Source organism: Camelus ferus, chromosome 35, assembly GCF_009834535.1.
Source record: "Camelus ferus isolate YT-003-E chromosome 35, BCGSAC_Cfer_1.0, whole genome shotgun sequence".
In the NCBI taxonomy this organism is placed as follows: domain Eukaryota; kingdom Metazoa; phylum Chordata; class Mammalia; order Artiodactyla; family Camelidae; genus Camelus; species Camelus ferus.
The window spans coordinates 9,171,924-9,191,202 of record NC_045730.1 but is presented as its reverse complement, the minus strand read 5'-3'; the positions used below and the strand labels follow the sequence as shown (position 1 = coordinate 9,191,202).

The 19,279-nt window shown below is 45.5% G+C and overlaps 1 protein-coding gene across 1 annotated transcript in view; it reads right to left on the bottom strand.

Moving 5' to 3' along the window:
• The window catches only part of CAMK1D (calcium/calmodulin dependent protein kinase ID), a 343,527-nt gene that overhangs the window by 55,814 nt on the left and 268,434 nt on the right, over window positions 1-19,279 (bottom strand). The window contains 2 exon segments of the mRNA XM_032473942.1: window positions 504-518; window positions 520-643. Of these exon segments, the coding sequence (XP_032329833.1) occupies window positions 504-518; window positions 520-643 (139 nt within the window).

The window sequence follows — 19,279 nt, the reverse complement described above, 5'->3', positions numbered from 1 at the left end:
AGAAGGACCCCAGCAGACACTGGGAGAAAGCTGTAACTGTAGGTCAGGTAACCTAGCTTTCCTTTTATTAGCCTTTTATTTCCCTCCTCTCTCAACTCATGCCCTCTACCCACTTCTCCCTTTCTTTCATATGGTGTGTGATGCTGGGCTGGGAAAAGACAGAAGAACTGCACTGGGAGAAGGTACTTCATGGCCTCTATGTCTTGAACAAAATTACTTTCTAGATAGGCTTGAAGCAATACACAGCCTGTGTGCCTGGGGCCCTTTGGCTGCATCACAGTTATCAAATCTCTGAAACGATGCCAGCCCCATTGATCTTCATCATCCTTCAAGCTACTTCTGGGTCCCAAAAGCTCCAATAAGGAACACTAAACAATGCCCACCATTCATTCTACCCATATCTCCATCAAGGCCACCTCATCCCTCCATGGGAGCCAGTCCTCTCGGACAGGTGCACTGTGGTGGGAGAGCAGCTGGAGGGTGTTGCTAAGCGACAGCCTCACCTTGAGGTCCCTGTGGAACAATGCCCATTCTATGGAGATAGTAGACAGCGTCTAAGACCTGGCGGATCAGAGTGCTGGCATCTTTCTCTGTGTAAAATCCCTTCTCCACTATCCGGTCAAACAGCTCTCCACCAGACACCCTGTTTAAAAAAAAAAAAATAAGTGTCAGTTTGAGAGGACCTATTGAATTGTTCAGGGAAGACTATCACTAAGACCTTTCAATACGGTGAAAGACCCAAATTTTATTTCAAAAATGAATCCATTTTCAGATTTAAAATTTGCCCCCTTATTGCCTGGAAGCTACACCAAGGAAGTGTCTGTGTCAGGGTAGCATGGCTGGTTCCGAATGACGAAAGGAAGTATAAACCAGGACCCATGGACTGAGAAGTCTCTCTTGGCCTCTGGATCCATTTTGCTGGGACAACAAAAAGTAAGAGTAACCTGCCAGAGTGCCAGCATCATCAGTGACAGGGAGATGAGACAGGATAAAACGTCTCCTTCGCGTGCAAGGGCAGCCTCAACGGGCTGGGGTAGGTAGGAGGGGGCCTGTGGGCAAAGCGGCAAGCGGCCCACGGGATGTCTGGGTTCTTGACCCACTTCTGCTCCTAACATGCTGAGAGGATGAGCACTCCTGCAATCTCTGGACCTCAGTCTTTTCAGTCTGTAAAATGGGGGAGTGAATCTAGTCAGCCATTCCCTCAGAAGCATCAGAAGCTCAAAGTGACTTGTGATTTACAAAAAAAGGAAGAACCACACTCCATTACATTGTTTTGCTTTGATTTTTGGTAAGAATATTTAATTTTAATTTGTTTTGAATTTCAGCTTTCAGTGACCATTTTGTTTTTTTCCATTTATCGAAAGGCGACCTAGGTTGCCAAAGGCCAAAAAGCCCTGGTGGACAACCTCTTAGAGACCCTTTCAGCTCTGATATTTGATGCTTCTGTAAGTTGAACAGAACTGTACAGTCCTGAATAGAACAATTCAACTAACACCTTAGCCTTCAAGTTCGTGTACACTTCTCTGAGAGAAATATTGTGCTTTGTTCAAATAATTAAGCCATCTTGGAAATTAGCTTCAAGGGATATATCAGCACCATTTTAATAAAAAAGAAACACATTTTCCATAAACAAAATGGAAAAGATTTGAGATATTAAAATTGAGATTCATAAACAACTTCTACAGCTTTAAAAGACACCCCAGCAGTAACACGCATACACACACCCTCACACACAAAGCGATGACTCACTCTCTGCAAGCAAAGGCAAGTAACATTCAATGACTGAGCCACCGAAATGCTCTTTCAAAAAAACTAATGGAACACAATTGCAGCTACAAAAGGCCTATGTGATGTGCTAGCGTCTCTCGCATTACCTATAGTCATTCCAAGCCATATTGTGCTTGGATAATGTCCTGTTTCCAAAGCAAACTGAGCAATCTAGATAAAAGGAGAACGACGCTCAGGAGAAAGAAAAAGCAATTCAAAGAATGAAAACAAAATTGAAACAACAGGGGAGCAGCTATATTTTGACGACCATGTTGTCTAAATGAGCCATCCTTAGGTAAACCAAAATTCCAAGACAGTCCCTCTCAGCAACTGACATCAAGTTCTCACCAGGCTTCATTCTTCTAGAACCTGCTTCCAGTGCATTTCAACAGCAGGACGTCCCAGAGCTTGAGGATGTCCCACAGGGGATGCACTGCTGCCAGGGGTTGGGAGAACCTGCGTGCATTCACTTCATTGAATCATTTATTCAATCACTCACCCCACGTTTACCGAGCACCGTTAGGTGCCAGCTTTCCCACGTGCTGTTAGTGTCAATCAATGCGGCATCAGCTGTGCAGGAGAAAAAGTCTGTTCTGACTGCGGTCCTCTCATCCCCCACAGCGGCCCCCCTTCAGTAATGCCCCTTACTAGTGTTCCAGGGCTTTCTCACCGCTGCTCTGCCTGCCACTCACACGCTCTGCAAGATGTGGAAGACTCAGGCAGCAAAGCTCACCCCCTCCCCACCCCACCCCCCACTTTAGCACCCCATGAGCCACCCTTTACCAGATCCTTTCCCTCCCCCAAAACTCATCTTTCCTGCTTCCCATTCTCTCAACGTCCTCTTTTCTGCCCTGTGATAGAAGGTACTGGTAGCTACTGAATAGTAATACTTTCACGGTGACAGGTCAGCAACGCAGGAAGAACTGCACCGTCAGAGTTGAAGTAAAGATGCTGCTGTCGTAGGCAGTGTCCAAGTTTCAATTTTCTGCACATTTACTATTTCACTTCTTAACTTTCAAGTTGCACCAGGGCTTTATTTTTCTGAGTACTGTTCGGAAAGAATTTGATTTCCTTAGAAACCGAGGAACAAGGGAAAAGTTTAAAACCCTTCCAATTAAAAAAAAAAGTAACAATACTGATAAAAATGTCTTAAAGTTTGTAAATCACTTGATACTTTATACATTTCAAAAGGCCACTGTTATAGACTGAATATCCCCCCCCCCCCATTCGTATGTTGAAGCTCCAGCCCCATGTGATGGTACTGGGAGGTGGGAATCTGGGGAGGTAGTTAGGTTGAGTTCAGGTCATGAGGGTGGGGCCCGATAGTGGGATTAATGTCTTTATAGGAAGAGTGAGAGACACCAGACAGTTCCACTTCTTCTTTCTCTGTGCTGTGTGAGGACACAGCAAGAAGGCGGCCATCTGTAAGCCAGGAACAGAGCCCTTAACAGGATCCCAATCTGCCCGCACCTTGATCTGAGACCATCCAGACTCCAGAACTGTGAGGTATACATTTCTGTCCTTTACGCTGCCTGGTCTCTGGTATTTTGTTATGACAGCCTGAGCTAAGACACCCAGTCATTTTCAAAATCACAAACAACAGAACAGAATTTCAGAATCACTGATAAGGAAGTAAGTGTAGGATGGTGGCGAGAGGCGTGTTGCATCTTCAGGCTGGCAGGACAAGTGAAGCTTGGGGCGGCTAGCTGCTGAGCGGACACGTTATGTTCTCAGGTCAATGTCCTTCTAGGGCAAACTTCCAATGGGGGTGGTTTAAAGGTTCTTGTTGGAAATGGAGTTCCCCAGCAAAAGCATGCAGAGCACCAGAATGCAGTTAGAAGGATCAGGGGTCAGGTGATTGGGGAAAAAGAGCAGAACCATAATAACAGGCCAATAAATAAAATTACTTCATGGAAGAGTTATGGGAGAGCAGTTCAATTTGGGGGGGATGTAGACATAGAAGGAAACTGTCTACCAAACATGAAGACAGGAATATGGTTTGAAAATTCTCTACTCTTCTCTATTTAAACTTGGACATTTATTTAGAACAGACTGCCTTTGCCGTGAACTTGGGTTTGCTCAGTCTCTGATCTTCCTTGCCTATTACATTGTCTTGGGATCACTGTGTGTGAATCTTTTAAATATGCAGAGATGAAATAGTTGGATGTAATCATCCCCCCCCAAATTTTAAGTAATGCAAATCTCTTCAAATTAAAAAATAGTCAAGAAACAATTTCAAAGTTTCTGGATCAAGTAAACTGTAAGGTTTGATTCCACTCTGGTATACTGCAGTGTACTAGACATAACTCTGCCAGCATCCCAGGCTCCCGTCGTGTGCCCACTTCTGGGCACACCATGCTGCTGTCTACATGCACTTGAACATCTCCATGTGATTTTGGTTGGTATTATCCTCTTATTTTAAGATTTACTGCTAATTACAATTTAAAATGTTTTACATCTTCTACCAATATCATTCACACATTCATTAAAAAAATGGTACCTGTGCTAATGCTGAAATGTGGGCTCTGAAAATCCATCACTCTAGAAGAGAAGTTAGATTTAATAAAATATGAAAAAGGCCAAAGGGTTATGTCATCCCCAAAATACGCCTCTCTGACATGAAATTATTTTGAGCTAAAGGCAGTTAACACCAGAAATTGACACATTGTAATTGACTGTACTTCAATTAAAAAAATTAATAAATAAAGGCAGTTAAGATGCAAGTAAGTGTAGAAGAAGCTCCCCTTTCTGTATAAAGGCAGGAAATTAATTCTCCTTTCACTGGAGACAGACTCTTACCAGCAGAGTGGAATCAGCAAACGAACCTTGTTCAGCTAACTCTTCTCATCTCACTTATGTCTTCACCATTTACGACCCTGATTCCAAACCCCTTTGTCTTGTCCATTCTCCACAAATTTACTGTTTGCCTACAAGGTATAAAAGCTTCCTGCTCTGGTCACTTCTCGAGATGTTCCTTCTCCTCAGGAAGGCTCCTGGGCACATGTGAAAATTCAGTACAACGTATATGCTTTTTTCCCTATTAGTCTTTATGAGTTTCATCTTTGGACCCAACCACGGAGCCTCAGAGAACTGAAGAAAACCTCTTCCTTTCCAAGAAGGCCAAAAAGCATAGCCCTGAGCTGTTAGTCATAGACAGCAGTCTGAGAAATATTGGTGGTGACAGTGGGATGATAAAAGGCAATGTGACAACAAGGACCTACTGTAGAGCACAGGGAACTATATGCAATTCCTTGTAATAACATACAACAGAAAAGAATCTGAAAAGAAAAAAAAATATATATATATATGTGTGTGTGTGTGTGTGTGTGGTATATGTATAATTGAATCGCTCTGCTGTACACCTGAAACTAACACTGTAAATCAACTACACTTCAATAAAAAATTAAAAAAAAAATTTTTAAAGCAGTGTTACGGCAGCTCTGCCCTGAAACCCACAAGACTGTCATATAACTAAGCAGAGTGAGTGGAAAAGACCCAGGTGATTTGGCCACAAGAGCCACGCAGCCTTGTTTACCCCAGAGCAAGTCTGGTTATAAATGTGTTTTCCAAGAACCATTGCCCGTCTTTACATTTGATCCTAAGGGGAAAGTAGTCCTGAAATAGGCAGCTTGTGATTAAGAGCGGCTGTAAACAAAGCATTTTTCAGCTGTGAAACCCCCAGGCCCAGATGACAGAAATGGACTTTTTTTTCACCCAGCCTGGAGAAAGAAACTATCAGTCTTTTCCTCAATCAAGTCCCAACTGGGCAGCCCAGGGACTGCCCTCCTCCCACACAGGGCACCCACCCGCCTGTCCTTATGATCCTCACTCCTTCATCTGTCTCTGGTGTCCCCACACTCCGCTCCTGAGTGGGGATGTGCTCACCCACTCCAGGAAGATTAAGGGTTTATTTCCTGAAACCTCTGTCCTCAGCATTTCCTTCCTTCAACAAATCCTACTTTAATAATAAAAATATCTTTATTCTCCAAATTCAGTTTCACAGCATCTTCCCAGCCTCAATCTGCTCAGAAATTTCCAAAACACAAACACATGCCTCTCCATGGAATGGACCGAATTTAGCCCCTTGTGTGCCATTACATTTTGACTCTGGCCCTTTGCCTTCACCCTAACTGCCCCCTCCTCAGCACACCTCAGTAGGGGACTGTATTTGGAGACAGGGCTTTAAAAAGGTAACTACAGTTAACTGAGGTCATACAGGTCTAGTAAGAAGAGACACCAGGGACGCACACAGAGGCTGTGCCATGTGAGGACACGGTGAGAAGGCGGCCGTCTGCACGCCAAGGATAGAGGCTTCAGGAAGAACCAAACCTGCTGACACACTGTCCTTGGACTCCACGTGAGGGGACTCATTTCTACTGTTTAAAGTCACCCAGTGTATGGTGTCATGTGACAGCACCCCAGGCAGATGAGTTCACCGGGCGACTTAAAGGGTCTCCATATCCGTGAGTCTGTCTTTGAATATACACTATATTTCTTCAAGGTTTATGGGGAGAAGCACTTTTGCTATTTTTTCTGTATTGTATGCTTTTTTATCCACCTAATCAAATCATCTCGTATCAAATGAAAAATATGTTGTTCTTGTTTCCAAGGTGTACACGGTCCAGTGTGTATGTGTGTGTCGGAGGGGGGGGGACTAAAACACAAACAAGTAAAACACGGTGCAGATGGTTCTGATGTCAGGGAAGGGGGGGGTGGAGTGCTTCGGAAGACCTCAGAAGGGCATCGAGAAGAGGCCCAGGGCACAGGGCAGGACAGAGTGAATCCGAGCTGTCTTGAAGGAGGAGCGGTGTTTAGTCAAGTGGAGAAAGGCCCAGGCAATGCCCAGGCATTTGAGCGATCGTGAAAGTTTTTGCTGAATTAATTTTCAGGGAAAGAGAGTCAATGAAAGAAGGGTCCAGTGAGAGTCTTTGGCAAGCCCCCCACGCGGCAGGCAGCTAGTCTGTATCTGGGGAGCTACGAAGTAAGTTCAAGTTGACTATCAGGACCACCAGTGACCAATGACTTGCCCAAATGTGACCCAGGCTGCGTGACCACAGGCTGCTGTGGATGGGAGAAATCTGTGTTTAGAAAAGGCTTCCTGAAGGAGATGTCCTGACCTTCTTTGTGTCTCCAGAGTCCAGCACAGCTCTCAGTGAACTGCAGAAAAGTGCCAGCTGATTCCCAAAGGAAGGACCTGGGAGGAAGAGCATGACAGGCAGGGAGGAAGAAGAGAAGCGAGGCAAGGATGAACAAGATATGCCAAGAAGCCTGATGTATCTGTAAGACGTGACTGGTGAGGATGAAGTCAAATCATGAAGGATTCTGAAAACCAGGTGGTGGAGGCTGGATGGGCTGCATTGGACGGCACTCAGTTCTGAGCCGCCTATGATCTAAGGCAACCTACTTCTGAGAGAGATGCCACTGAGACTGACCATCTGTGCATGTGGGCGTGGGGCGAGGGACAGTTGGGAACAAGAGTCCTTTTGCACGTGTGCACACTGTCTTCCAATGAAGGTCTGTCCCTGCCATCCTGGAGATCCGCTGCTTTGACATCCTCGATCCTGTGGGCTTCCAGCCACCCTTAGATGCACCTCAGAAGAGGAAATCCATTCCTCTGACTCCCTGTCAGCCAGATCTGCAGTGGACACTGATTCTCCATCCATCCAGGCAACAGCTTTCATTGCTTTCAGTGGGGCCTTAGTGATTCCTTACAGTCCTCTCTCCCCGGTTTCCAACTACGCCCCTCCAGTTCCCATCCAGCTGCCCCTCAAGGAAGGAACTGAAGGCGTTTTAATGTTGTATGTGAAACTTGCCTGCTGAGACTCTGATAAAGAAATTCTACTTTTGCGTTACTCGTGAGAGAAGGACAAAAGGATTTGTTAAAAAAACACCAACATGCTCAAGATACAGAGAAAACAGCTAACCTCCTCCAACTCCAACACCTGTTCACAGTCCAAAAAAAGATAAGTTAATTACAAATCATTTTTAGATTTGTGTATTCCAAGAGAGTAAAGTGTGTCTTATTCACATTGAATCCCTAGTATCTAAGACTTAATATTCCAGTGAGGGAGGAAGAGAAAGAAAATAAATGAACAGACAGATAGATGTGCAACACTCAGAGTGTGGAATGCTGTGGGGAGAGTGGGAACAAGCCTGGGATGGCTACCAGGTGCAGCCCCTTCTGTGTGGGCGCCGAGACAGCCCCACTGGGTGTCAGGAAAGAGCCACCCAAGTGACGATCAGGGGAAGAGCTTCTGGGCAAAGGGGTGAGCCAGTGCTAAGTCCCCTAGCACAGCGCAGGCCTTTTAGGGCATTTGGGGACCAAAAAGGAAGTCAGAGTGACTGGGGTCTGGTAGGTAATGAACAGAGTGGTTGAGAAAGACAAAGGCCCAGATCATGCAGGGCTATGAGTTACGGATTGAATGTTTATATTCCCCCTTCAACAAATTCATATGTTGACCTAACCCCCAATGTGATGGTGTTAGGAGGCGGGGCCTTTGGGAGGTGATCAGGTCATAAGGGTGGAGCCCTCATGAATGGGGTTAGTGCCCTTATAAAGACCCCAGAGAGCTGGCTTGCCCTACTTCCATCATGTGAGGACACAGGGAGAAGCCGGCGGTCTTCAACCTGTTATAGGGCCCAGTCATGCTCACACTCTGATCTGGGAGTTCCAGGCTCCAGAACTGTGAGAAATACATTTCTGTAGCTTAAAAGCCACTAATCTATGGTCCTTTGTTATGGCAGCCCAAATGGATGAAGATACCATGTACACTAAGATTCAAACGGGGTGGCTTTATTCTACATTTGATGAGATATCACTGGAGGATTTTCAGCCAGGGGACAGGTGAACTGGTTTACAGTTTTCAAAGATCACTCTGGCTGCCTGCCACGTGGAGAACAGGTTATAGAGACAAGAGTAGAGGCAGGCAGATCACTGGGGAGCTACTGGAGGATCCAGGGGACAGAGTCTGGTGGCTCAGCTTGGAGAACATTGGAGTCTAAGAAGTACTCAGACAACACAACACACAGGACTCCCTGATCAGGCTGACAGAAAGCATGCTGGAAGGAGAGGAATCAGGAATGTCTCCTAGATTCTTGACTTGAGGAATGGCTAGATGGTGGTGTTATTTTTTGAAATGGGGGATCCCTGTGAAAGAACCAGTTTAGAGGGATTAAAAATGAGGGCAGAACTTCCTGATGATGAAAATGCTGTTGGTCTGCAGTCTGGTGTGGTGACCACTAGTCACAGCAAGCTGCATGAATTTCAAACGTGGCTAGTGCAACTGGAAAACTGACTTTTAAATCCTATTTACTTTTACTGAATGTATATAGCTCTGTGGCTCTACCATACTGAGTTGCACAGATCTAGAACCTTGGGTAGGACATGGAAATCTAAGATGCCTACTGGATAGAGACCTCAAGCAGGTGGCCTTAGATTTGAGTCTGAAGTTCAGTGGGAAGATCGAGGCTAGAGTTCAAAATGAGCAAGTCATCGGCATGCGGATGGTCTTAAAGCCAAGAGGGTAGAACTGATCAACCACCGGGTGAATGTAGTTGGGTAAGGGAAAGGTATTTGAGTGCTGAGGATGCCAACACTCAGATAAGGAAGAGCCTGCAAAGGACCAGACAGAAGTAGGAAGCAAAGGAAAGGTGTGGGGCCGTGGAAACCAAGGAGGATCTGGTAAACCCTGACAGATGCTGCAGAGAGACCTTGGGGCTGTTGATGTCCGAGTACACAGGGAAGGGTACCCAGGATGGGCCTCTCTGAGCCTCGTTTTTCTCATCTATACACGAAAGAATTATACCTGATCTAAGAATAAAGTGAGACCACGAAGGGGAAATTCCGAGGCTGACTCCCCACATGCTCCAGTGTTTTGTAAATGTGGGTCCCCTTCTCCCTTCTCTGCCAGGGATCTCAGGGGAGGAGCCAACCCCTGACTGACAAGAAATCAGTGAAGAAATCAGCTGCTGGAAACAGGGAGTTGCAACGAGAGGCGGGTGATGTAAGGGCTTCTGGTTCTATCAACAGGAGAGCCGCCTGCTCTTTGCTCTGCTCCCCACAAACACGCTGGGTTTTGTTTTGTTCTGGGTTTTTTTTTGATGCTACCCATGCCTTTGATTAGAATGGAAATTTGTGAAAATGTCAGCCTTCTTACCTAATCTCACAACTTTGTACTGCAGCTTCTGTATTAAGTAGATACATTTCTATAACCTTATATAACGAGGACTCGCAGTGGGAGGGTCAGAACGCTATTGACCTAGGACAGGACATTTCCTGGGACGATCTAGGTTAATGAAATACTCACTGACCTGCCAGTGACCCTGTAGAACACCCACAGCACAAGCTTGGTATTAACAGATGTCCTTGAATATATTAAATATAACTTTTGGAAAAATTACATAATGAACTATTTGTTACCTACTGGCCTTCCTACCATTAGTTCCAGTGAGGAAAATCTTGCTTGGCCACAATGATTTTTCTATTCTAATTCTCTAGTATTAAAATACTTTTGCATTCCTGGAGTTGATGACAATTGGAAGAGATTGGAGACGACTCTGGAAGGGTCTGGTGTATGGCTTGGTTATAGGAGTCCGTAAAATTGCTACCTCTTGTACAGGGGATTGCCAGTTGGTTGTAAATGCATCCTTGTCTGTCTTGGGTAACTGACTTTGTTAAAAACTCACGGAGAACAATTACACAATTTCACATATGCTCAGAGACTCAGAATCTAAAGACAAGTTAATAGGGCCCTAATTTATGACAAGTCTAAAAAATGTGTTTTAATTCCTTTGTCCAGCTTTAATTGATTATATGTATTTATATTCATTCTAGTGTTTCTCAGCCAATCTCTACTGAAAATCTCACAGTAGATCTGTGGGACAGCACACGCATTTAGGTAACATGAGAAAGGTCTAACAATGCTTTCAAAAAACCACAACCCAAATAAAAATTGTCTACCTATTGTTCAGAATTGATTAGATCTGCAGAGTTCAAGTTTACTTTCTATCAATGTCATTGACAAATGTGCAAGGTCACAGCTGCCCACTGCAGGGTTTCCAGGCCCTAGGTCACCTTGCTACCTGTTGAAACATCACATACTTTTTGTCTTTCTAATTCCTATTCACCATTCAGATCCTAGTTTGAATAGCACTATTTCAAAAAAGCTTTTCCTGACCCGCTGACCTCTAGACCAGATTAGGTCCTTCCTTCCTCCATTACACTTTCTCTTAGCATCTGTATCTCCGCACAGCACTCACCAGGCAGAACTAACTATTGGCACATTTGTCTGGGCGATGCTTGTCCTCCTACTCCACCCCTGCCTATTCCAGACTGTGAACTACACCAAGGCAGAGGCAGCCGCCTCTTTTCTGACAGTTTCACCAAGAGCCTAGCAAGGTATCTGACATAGACAAAAAGCTAACTAAATACATGTTGAATAAACAAAGATGTTGCACATGCATGCAAACACACATACACACACTAGAAAACAGTGAGTGTGATCTGGTGTAGCTGGGCACGGCACACTCAAGCAGTCAAGCAAATCCTCAAAACACGTACCATACAAAAACTTGTACATAAATGTTCACAGCAAAATTATTCACAATAGCCAAGTGTCCATCAGCTGATGGTTAGATGAACAATGTACATCCATACAATTCATACAAGGACTGTTATTCAGCCACTAAAAAGAGTGCAGTACCCCCAGTGTTCATAGCAGCACTATTTACAATAGCCAATACATGGAAACAGCCTAAATGCCCATCAACAGATGACTGGATAAAGAGGATGTGGTATATTTATACAACGGAATACTACTCAGCCATAAAAATGACAACATAACGCCATTTGCAGCAACATGGATGTCCCTGGAGAATGTCATTCTAAGTAAAGTAAGCCAGAAAGAGAAAGAAAAATACCATATGAGACTGCTCATATGTGGAATCTAAAAAAAAAAAAAAAAAAAGCAGAACATAAATACAAAACATAAACAGACTCATAGACATAGAATACAAACTTGTGGTTGCCAGAGGGGAGGCGGGTGGGAAGGGACAGATTGGGAGTTTGAAATTTGTTACCAACAGGCATATGTAGAACAGATAAACAAGATTATACTGTATAGCACAGGGAAACAAATACAAGATCTGTGGTAGCTCACAGCAAAAAAGAATGTGACAATGAATATATGTATTTTCATGTATAACCAAAAAATTATGCTCTATACCAGAAATTGACACAACATTGTAAACTGACTATAACTCGATTAAAAAAAAGAAAAGGAGTGCAGTACTGTTATACATGGTACAACCATGCAAACATATACAAGACATTATGCTACGGGAAAGAAACTGGACACAAATGTCCACATTTCGCATGATTCCACGTATATGAAATGCCCTAGAGAGGCAAATCTATAGACATGTAGACTCGTGGTTACCAAAAGCTGGGGGGAAGATGAAACAGGAAATGACCACTAATGGGTACAGAGTTTATTTTGGGGGTGATGAAACATTTGGGGGAGTTACAGAGTGGTGATAATTGTACCATCTTGTGGATGTATGAAAAACCATTGAACTGTATTCCTTAAAAGGGTGTATTTATGGTATGTGATTTATATCTCATTTATTTTTTAAAAATGCCCTCTTTCCTTTTCCTAGACCCATTGTTTTATCGACCAATGTGCACAAGGCATTTATACCAACCCGAGAAATAGGCTAGTGTTTTGCCTTGGCCATTTAACCAACAGAATTTCCTCCTTTGTCTTGGTTTATCCTTTGTATCTTCTCCATACCTCCTCTGTCTTTCCTTCCTGATGACGTACGAAGGTGGTCTCTCATTGGCGCTAACACTTCCTCTTTTGCAGCCTGCTGTCTTACACGCACCTACATCTGCTCTAACAGCCCTCATCTCAAACATCGGTTCTTCTCTTAAGGAACAAAGTAGAACTATAAAGCACAGAGAACTCTGTCAGATGTGTTATTCTTAGATGACCTTTGGGACTCAACCACTTAACAAAGGAAGTTGGAGTCTGTCTCTCTGGAAGCAGCCTCTAGTTAGTTACTTCTCCTGAGGACTCATGTCATGTGACCTCAAGTAACTGTCAAATGGCACCTCACTCACCCACGTGAATGCGAGTCTTTTTTATTCTTATCAATAGATCCCTCAGTTAAGAACTTCACTGCGTTAATACTTCACTAAAGTGATTTGCTTCGAAATAGACCAGGAGTCATTTTTAAAAGGGGATATGCTAATCAGGGTAATAAAAATGCTCTCACAGTGGATTAGAGTGATGGTTGTATAACTTGGTAAATTTACTAAAAATCACTGATTTGTACAGTTAAAATGAGTGCATTTTATGGTATATGATTATACATCAATAAAGTTGTCTAAAAACAATAAATTGTGGGGAGTGGAAGGGGGAGATGTGGGTGGAAGTAGAGGCAGAGCAAGATGGGTGGAGGGTGACCGAAGAGGAGGCGGTGATGGGCGCGCGCAGTGGGTACCGCTGGGGCTGCCGGGCGCTCGCCTGGGGCCAGGGTTCTCAGAACTGGCTAAGGGCTTCGCTGAAACTGCCTTGCAGCTCACCTCCTCCTTGCCCGGTCTGGCTTCCTTCACTCCTGGCAGATGCGGATCCTAACAGCTCTTCCCAGAAAATCACCTGCTCCCAAAGCCCTGCTTCAGGACCTGTGTCCAGGGAACCAGACCTAAGATAGAGGCATTTTATATATTCTTCCTACATTTACAAGTGTTTAAAGTTTTTCATAACAAGAAGAAAAAAAAAAAAAAAACCCAAACCAAAAGAAAACCTAGAAGTTCCCCAAGCTCAAGTACCACAAACTCTGGGAAAATGATCCGGGATGCTTCACAGACGCTGCTGCCAACGCTAAGCCTGCCGTCTGATGAGCTCTAAGTTGGAAACCTGCCGCCACGGCGTCAGTGCCTCCCTTGCTCTTCCTCCCTCCCGGTCTGAGGGACCGTGAGATGCACTTATCCACCTGTTCACATGCATTTGTTGAACTCAGAGGGTCTCCTCCTCCCCTGCCTGTGACAATTTTAAGAGTGTGTGTTCTCTGCCAAACACAGGGAAAGGAAGACAAGGACATCGAGAGTAATGAGACCCTCAGAAAGGCAATGAGATGCAGGAACGTCTTGAATTTTGAGTCCTTTTCCCTACATTTACTATAATTGCACTCTCTGCTAGGAAGCCTATAGGCAGGAGGATAAGATTTCGGTGATTAAATTACTTGAATACTGTCGCATTTTAGACAGCATCCCACATATTCCGTCTGTAACAGCGAAGGATGATCTGGAAAATCCCCTTTCCTTAGAGCGTCTGGGAGCTACCGATAATCCAAAACTGCTTTGCTTAAAAAAATCCCAAACACTATAAGGAATCTCTAATTTTCTTACCATTATTAACTCCCCTTGGCCCATTACATGAATGCTGGTCCTCTACTAAATGTCCTCAAAGAGATGTATATTATTGACTGTTCTGTATGGTAGTTCCAAATAATGCCCAGCACTATGGACTGAGCTGTCCTATGCAAAAAGAAAAAAAAAAAAAAAAGACCAAAAAACTCTCCTAAGGAGGCACTGCCTTCCAAATTCTTGCAATTTGCTCCAGAACTGCTACCTATTTGTGCCTTGCTCAGTGTTTTAGCTTCTCTAGTTGGCAGCCCACCTGTCTTCATTGGTCTGTCCTGTCTCCCTCCCTGGTTCCATCTTCTGCTTCTGATCTTGTCTCTCCCCCTTGATGTGGTCCCTCCATCAGTGGATCATTCATGTTCAACACACAGCACTCTCCTATTTGTGGAATTTCCCCTACAGGCTGGCCTCTGTGCACGCCTTCCCACAACCCCAAACCGGGAGTGCCAGGGAGTGCTGCCCGAGAAGAGGGGAGGGGACCGGGGGGGGACTGGATACATGGAGAGAAACACACAGTGAGAAATCAGGAAAATTAAGCCCCAAATTACGCCATGAACTAGCAAACAGCACTACTCTGTCACCATGCTATTGTATAATACTTTTACAAGTTAGGAAAAATAGTTGGCATAATAATATATTTCAACTCTTAACTGTTGTCAGTCTTTACTTTTCAAAAATATTTGTGTAATGGCAATATGAGTTTTCTTCTTTCTTACCCCCCAAAACCCTCAATCACCCAGGCTGAGAGTGCCTTTGTGGAAGTCCAGAGCTCCAGAGGAGATGTCCTAGCATGTCACCAGAGTGAAATTAAATCCGAGACTGGATCCACTGAGAAGGGCCAGAGGACTGGTTTCAATTTACCCATGTCAGTCTCCCCCAGTCAACACAGCTCGGAGCTGAGGGAGAACTTCTCAGCCTGTGCTTTCCCCCAGGAAGGGGGAGTGAGAGCGTACGAGTGAGCGCCCGGCTTCCCCAGTCGTGCAGGACACTGTCAAAGAGACCCACGTCTCCCCCAGCCTGTCCACAAAGCAGTAGTGTGCTGTGTGACTGCAGGGTGGGGAGAGGCTGCAGGAATGACAGCCTGGGCTCCTGGAGGGCAAAGGGACACTGGATTCCACCAACAGCTTTGCTGACTCCATCAGGAAGCCCACGCATAAGCCACGGGGAAGACGACCTGGAAATCCATCCACTCACCCCTGGGCACCACCAGCGCTCCATGCACCTCACACTCAGAGGAGGACAAAGAGTGAAGAAAGCTTATGTGAACTATGGACACCATTAAGAGAAATAATTTACACGTTATTGGAACCTACAAGGGGCAGAAAGCTTATTCAAAGAAAAAATGGCAAAGAACTTCCCAAACCTGGGGAGAAATCTGAACATCCAAATTCATTAAGCTCGTAAGTTCTCCCCAAATTTCAACCCAAAATGGTATTCTTGAAGACACGTTATAATAAAACTGCCTAGAACCAAAGACAAAGAGAATTTTAAAAGCAGCAAGAGGGGGAAAAAGTTCCTCTCCTGTAAGGGAACTTCCATAAAACTATCAGGTGGCTCCTCAGCAGACACCCTGCGGGTCAGGAGACAGTGGGATGACAGTCACACGAAGTGCTGAAATGAGCTGCCAACCAAGAACACTTTGCAACAGCAAAGCTGTCCTTCAGAGATGAAGGAGAGAGAAAGACTTTTCCATCAACCGCTAGACCTGCCTCACAAGGAGTGCTGAGAGGAGTGTTTCAAGCCGAAATGAAGGAGTGCTAATTAGTAACGCGAAACATAGGAACATACATAACACTCTAAAGGCAAGGAGGTAGTAAAAGGCTGAGTTAGCAAGTGCAGGCTGTGCCAGAGAAGAGAAAGGGAGGGACAGGCGGAGGAGAGGGAAGTGACAGGGCGGGCCTCCCCATCGGGGGAGGGGGCTCGTGGGTTACTGGGAGCACCGGGGGCTGGCAGAAGCCCTGGCATTTGGCACCAGGGTCACAGGGATCTCAGGGTGAAAAGAGGGCACGTTTCAGGGCTGCAGGTCTGGCTGTCCTCCACGGCAGAGGCTTCCAGCCGGTGCCAAATCTGAACAAAGGGAATCCACAGCATTCACTGGCTCAGCGCTTCTTTAAAATTCCTCAACGTGCCTACAGTGGAATTTCAATCAAAGTCAGCTTAGCCTTCTTTTCCCTGCAACCTGAATGTGCTGCCAGCCAGCTCTCAACCCTCCAGCAATGGGGTATGGGGCGGGGTGGGTATGAGGACTGCAGGGTTTATTGTTGGTTTTTTTTAAATAGACTTTCTTTTAGAAAGGTTTAGGTTCACAGCAAAATCGAGGGGATGGTATGGAGATTTCCCGTTTCCCCCGACCCTCACACATGCACGGCCCCCCTCATTATCCACAGCCCCTGCCAGATGGTGCACTTGCTACAACTGATGATGTTGATGCGCTGAAGATGCACCTGACACGCCATCGTCACCCAGAGTCCACAGCTGACGTTAGGGGTCATTCCTGGTGGTGTACATTCCATGGGCTTGGACAAATAGTGGCATGTGTCTACTATGACAGTGGCACAGAGTATTTTCACTGCCCTAAAAATCATCTGTGCTTTGTCCTATTCACCCCATCCCCTTAACCCCAGGCCAGCACTGACCCTCTGCCATCTCCATAGTTCCACCTTTTCCAGAATGCCACTGTAGTCAGACACGTGCAGCCTTCTCAGATGCTTTCCTTCATTTAATAATATGTACTGTGTCCTCCATGCCTTTTCATGGCAAGTACCTTTCATTTCATCTCTTTCTCTCTCTCCCTCCCTCTCTCTTTCTGTTTCTTTTAAGGAAAGACACTGACTGACTGTGCCACCACATAACTCGGTGGGGATTAGAACCTGCCACGCTGCCAGATGGTCCCTGCTCCAAGGTCAGAGCAGAATATTCTGAGTAGGGTTTGGTGACCTGGGCCAAAGGCTGCAGACAGAGGGCTGGCCCCATGTTGAGTGAGAGTGTTCAACTCCTTCTAGGGAGACACGCCTCTGCCCGTGTTACTGTGCGGATGGCAGGGGCGAACATCCTGGGAGCTGGAGGTTGAATCCTTGTTCCCCGACTTCCAGCTCCCTGGAATCCTGAGTCTCTGAAGGCCTGAGTCTCTCCAGTCCTTCACCAGAGCGCCCCTCAGATCCATAATCTTCACATCAGGCATCCTCCTCTCTGATCACCACCTTGCATCTTCCCAGCCCACTCCCTCTAGTGCCCGACTCCGGGGTCCTTCAGGCCCCTCGGGCCTCCCAATCCATCTTCTCCACCTGTCATCTTTTCACTGTCCCTGCTCACCTCCACGCTCTCTCCCGCTCCTTTAACCAGCTTCAGTTCCACAGCCAGTCATTACAACTGCCCCTTCCACACACCCTTGCTCCTCGCCTGTCTCCTCTACTCGGCAAAGCTACGACCCTGGTTGATCCAACTCTGCCTACTCTGCGCCTGACCCCGCACAGCTGAACACGGCAGGAGATGACACACGAGCACCCGAGGGCCCCACTTTAAACTCCTGACCGTGCTGACCTGCGACACTGCCTGGCATCGTATTCTCTTTCCTGACATGTTCTGACTCCATCAGGCAGACATCCATTTCCCACCTTCTCCTTTCCTCCAATCACTATTTCACTAGACTTTCAGCAGATGACCTGGTTGGTTTCCTCCTTCTCTTGAGGAAACTGAAACAATCAGAAGAGAATGTCCACATACTCTCACCCTCTAAAGCATCCACACCAAGTCACTCTGTCCTTTCGTAGTTACCTACGCCTGAGCCTTCCAAAGCCAATCCTTCAGCCTGTGCACCAATCTCATTCCCTGGCTCAAGGGCCCGGTCTGAACACCTCTGCTTACCTCCCTCCACAGTGCCGGCCTGTCCTCTCTCTGAGGATCACCCTCACTGAAATACAAGTACACTGAACCTTTCCTCATTAAAACAAAACAAAACAAAACAAAACTCTTATCTTGATCTTGCTTCCCCTGCCAGTTACTGTCCTATTTCTCTTGTCTCCTTGGTAGCAAAGCAAAAATACTCTCTCTACCTCAAATTTAAATCCTCTCTGCAGAATTCTCGCTGAACCCCTCGCCTTCAATCAGGCCTGTGCCCTACCTAGCACGTCACTGACGATCACCAAGGTAGCGATTCTCCACTACTCAATGCAGCCATCAAGTCTCCGTCTTCAATTTCCTGGACCCGCCAGTGGCAGGGGACACCGATGGCCATGGCTTCCTCCCTGAAACACTTTCTTGCCTCACCTTCCAATCTATTGCTCTGGGTTTTCTGCCCCACTCACCAGTCACTCCCCTTCAGTCTCCTTTTGTGACTCTTCCTCTGTTTCCGGCCCCTAAATTCTGGGAAGCACAGGCCTCGGTCTTCAGTCTCCTCTCTGTCTATCCTCACTACCTTGGGGACCTCATCCTGGGTCACAGATAAAACTGTCAATGACTCTCTACAGCTCACACCTCTAGCCAAAATGTACTGAATTGCCTATTCGAACTCTCCAGTTGGACATGTCTCAGACACTTCCAACTCAGCATTCCAAGAAGAAATAGACCCAGAGACACAGAAAACAAAATTACTGGCTACCAAAGGAGAAAGGGAGGGGAAGAATAATTAGGAATTAGGGATTAACTGATATACACTACTATATATAAAGTAGACAAACAAGAACCTACTGTACAGCACAGGGAACTAAACTCAGTATCTTATAACTTACAATGGAAAAGAATCTGAAAAAGAATAGATAGATACATGTATAACTGAATCACTTTGCTAAGTACTTGAAAATAACACAACATTGTAAGTCAACTATACTTCAGTAAAATTAATCAATAAGTAATTTTTAAAAAGAGAGAGAAAAAAAAAGATTTGTTGAATGAAAGACATACACAGAACTGCCCTGTCCCTTGTTCCAAAACTCCACTGTTCTGGAAACAATATTACACCCAACCAGAATGACACGCGGGCACAAAGGATGGCAGCCGTCAGAGTACTGATGACCTGAGTGAGGCTGGAAGGCTAACTTCAATGATTTTTCAGATTGCCCATGTGTTGGATTACCTTTAACTTTTTTCCTC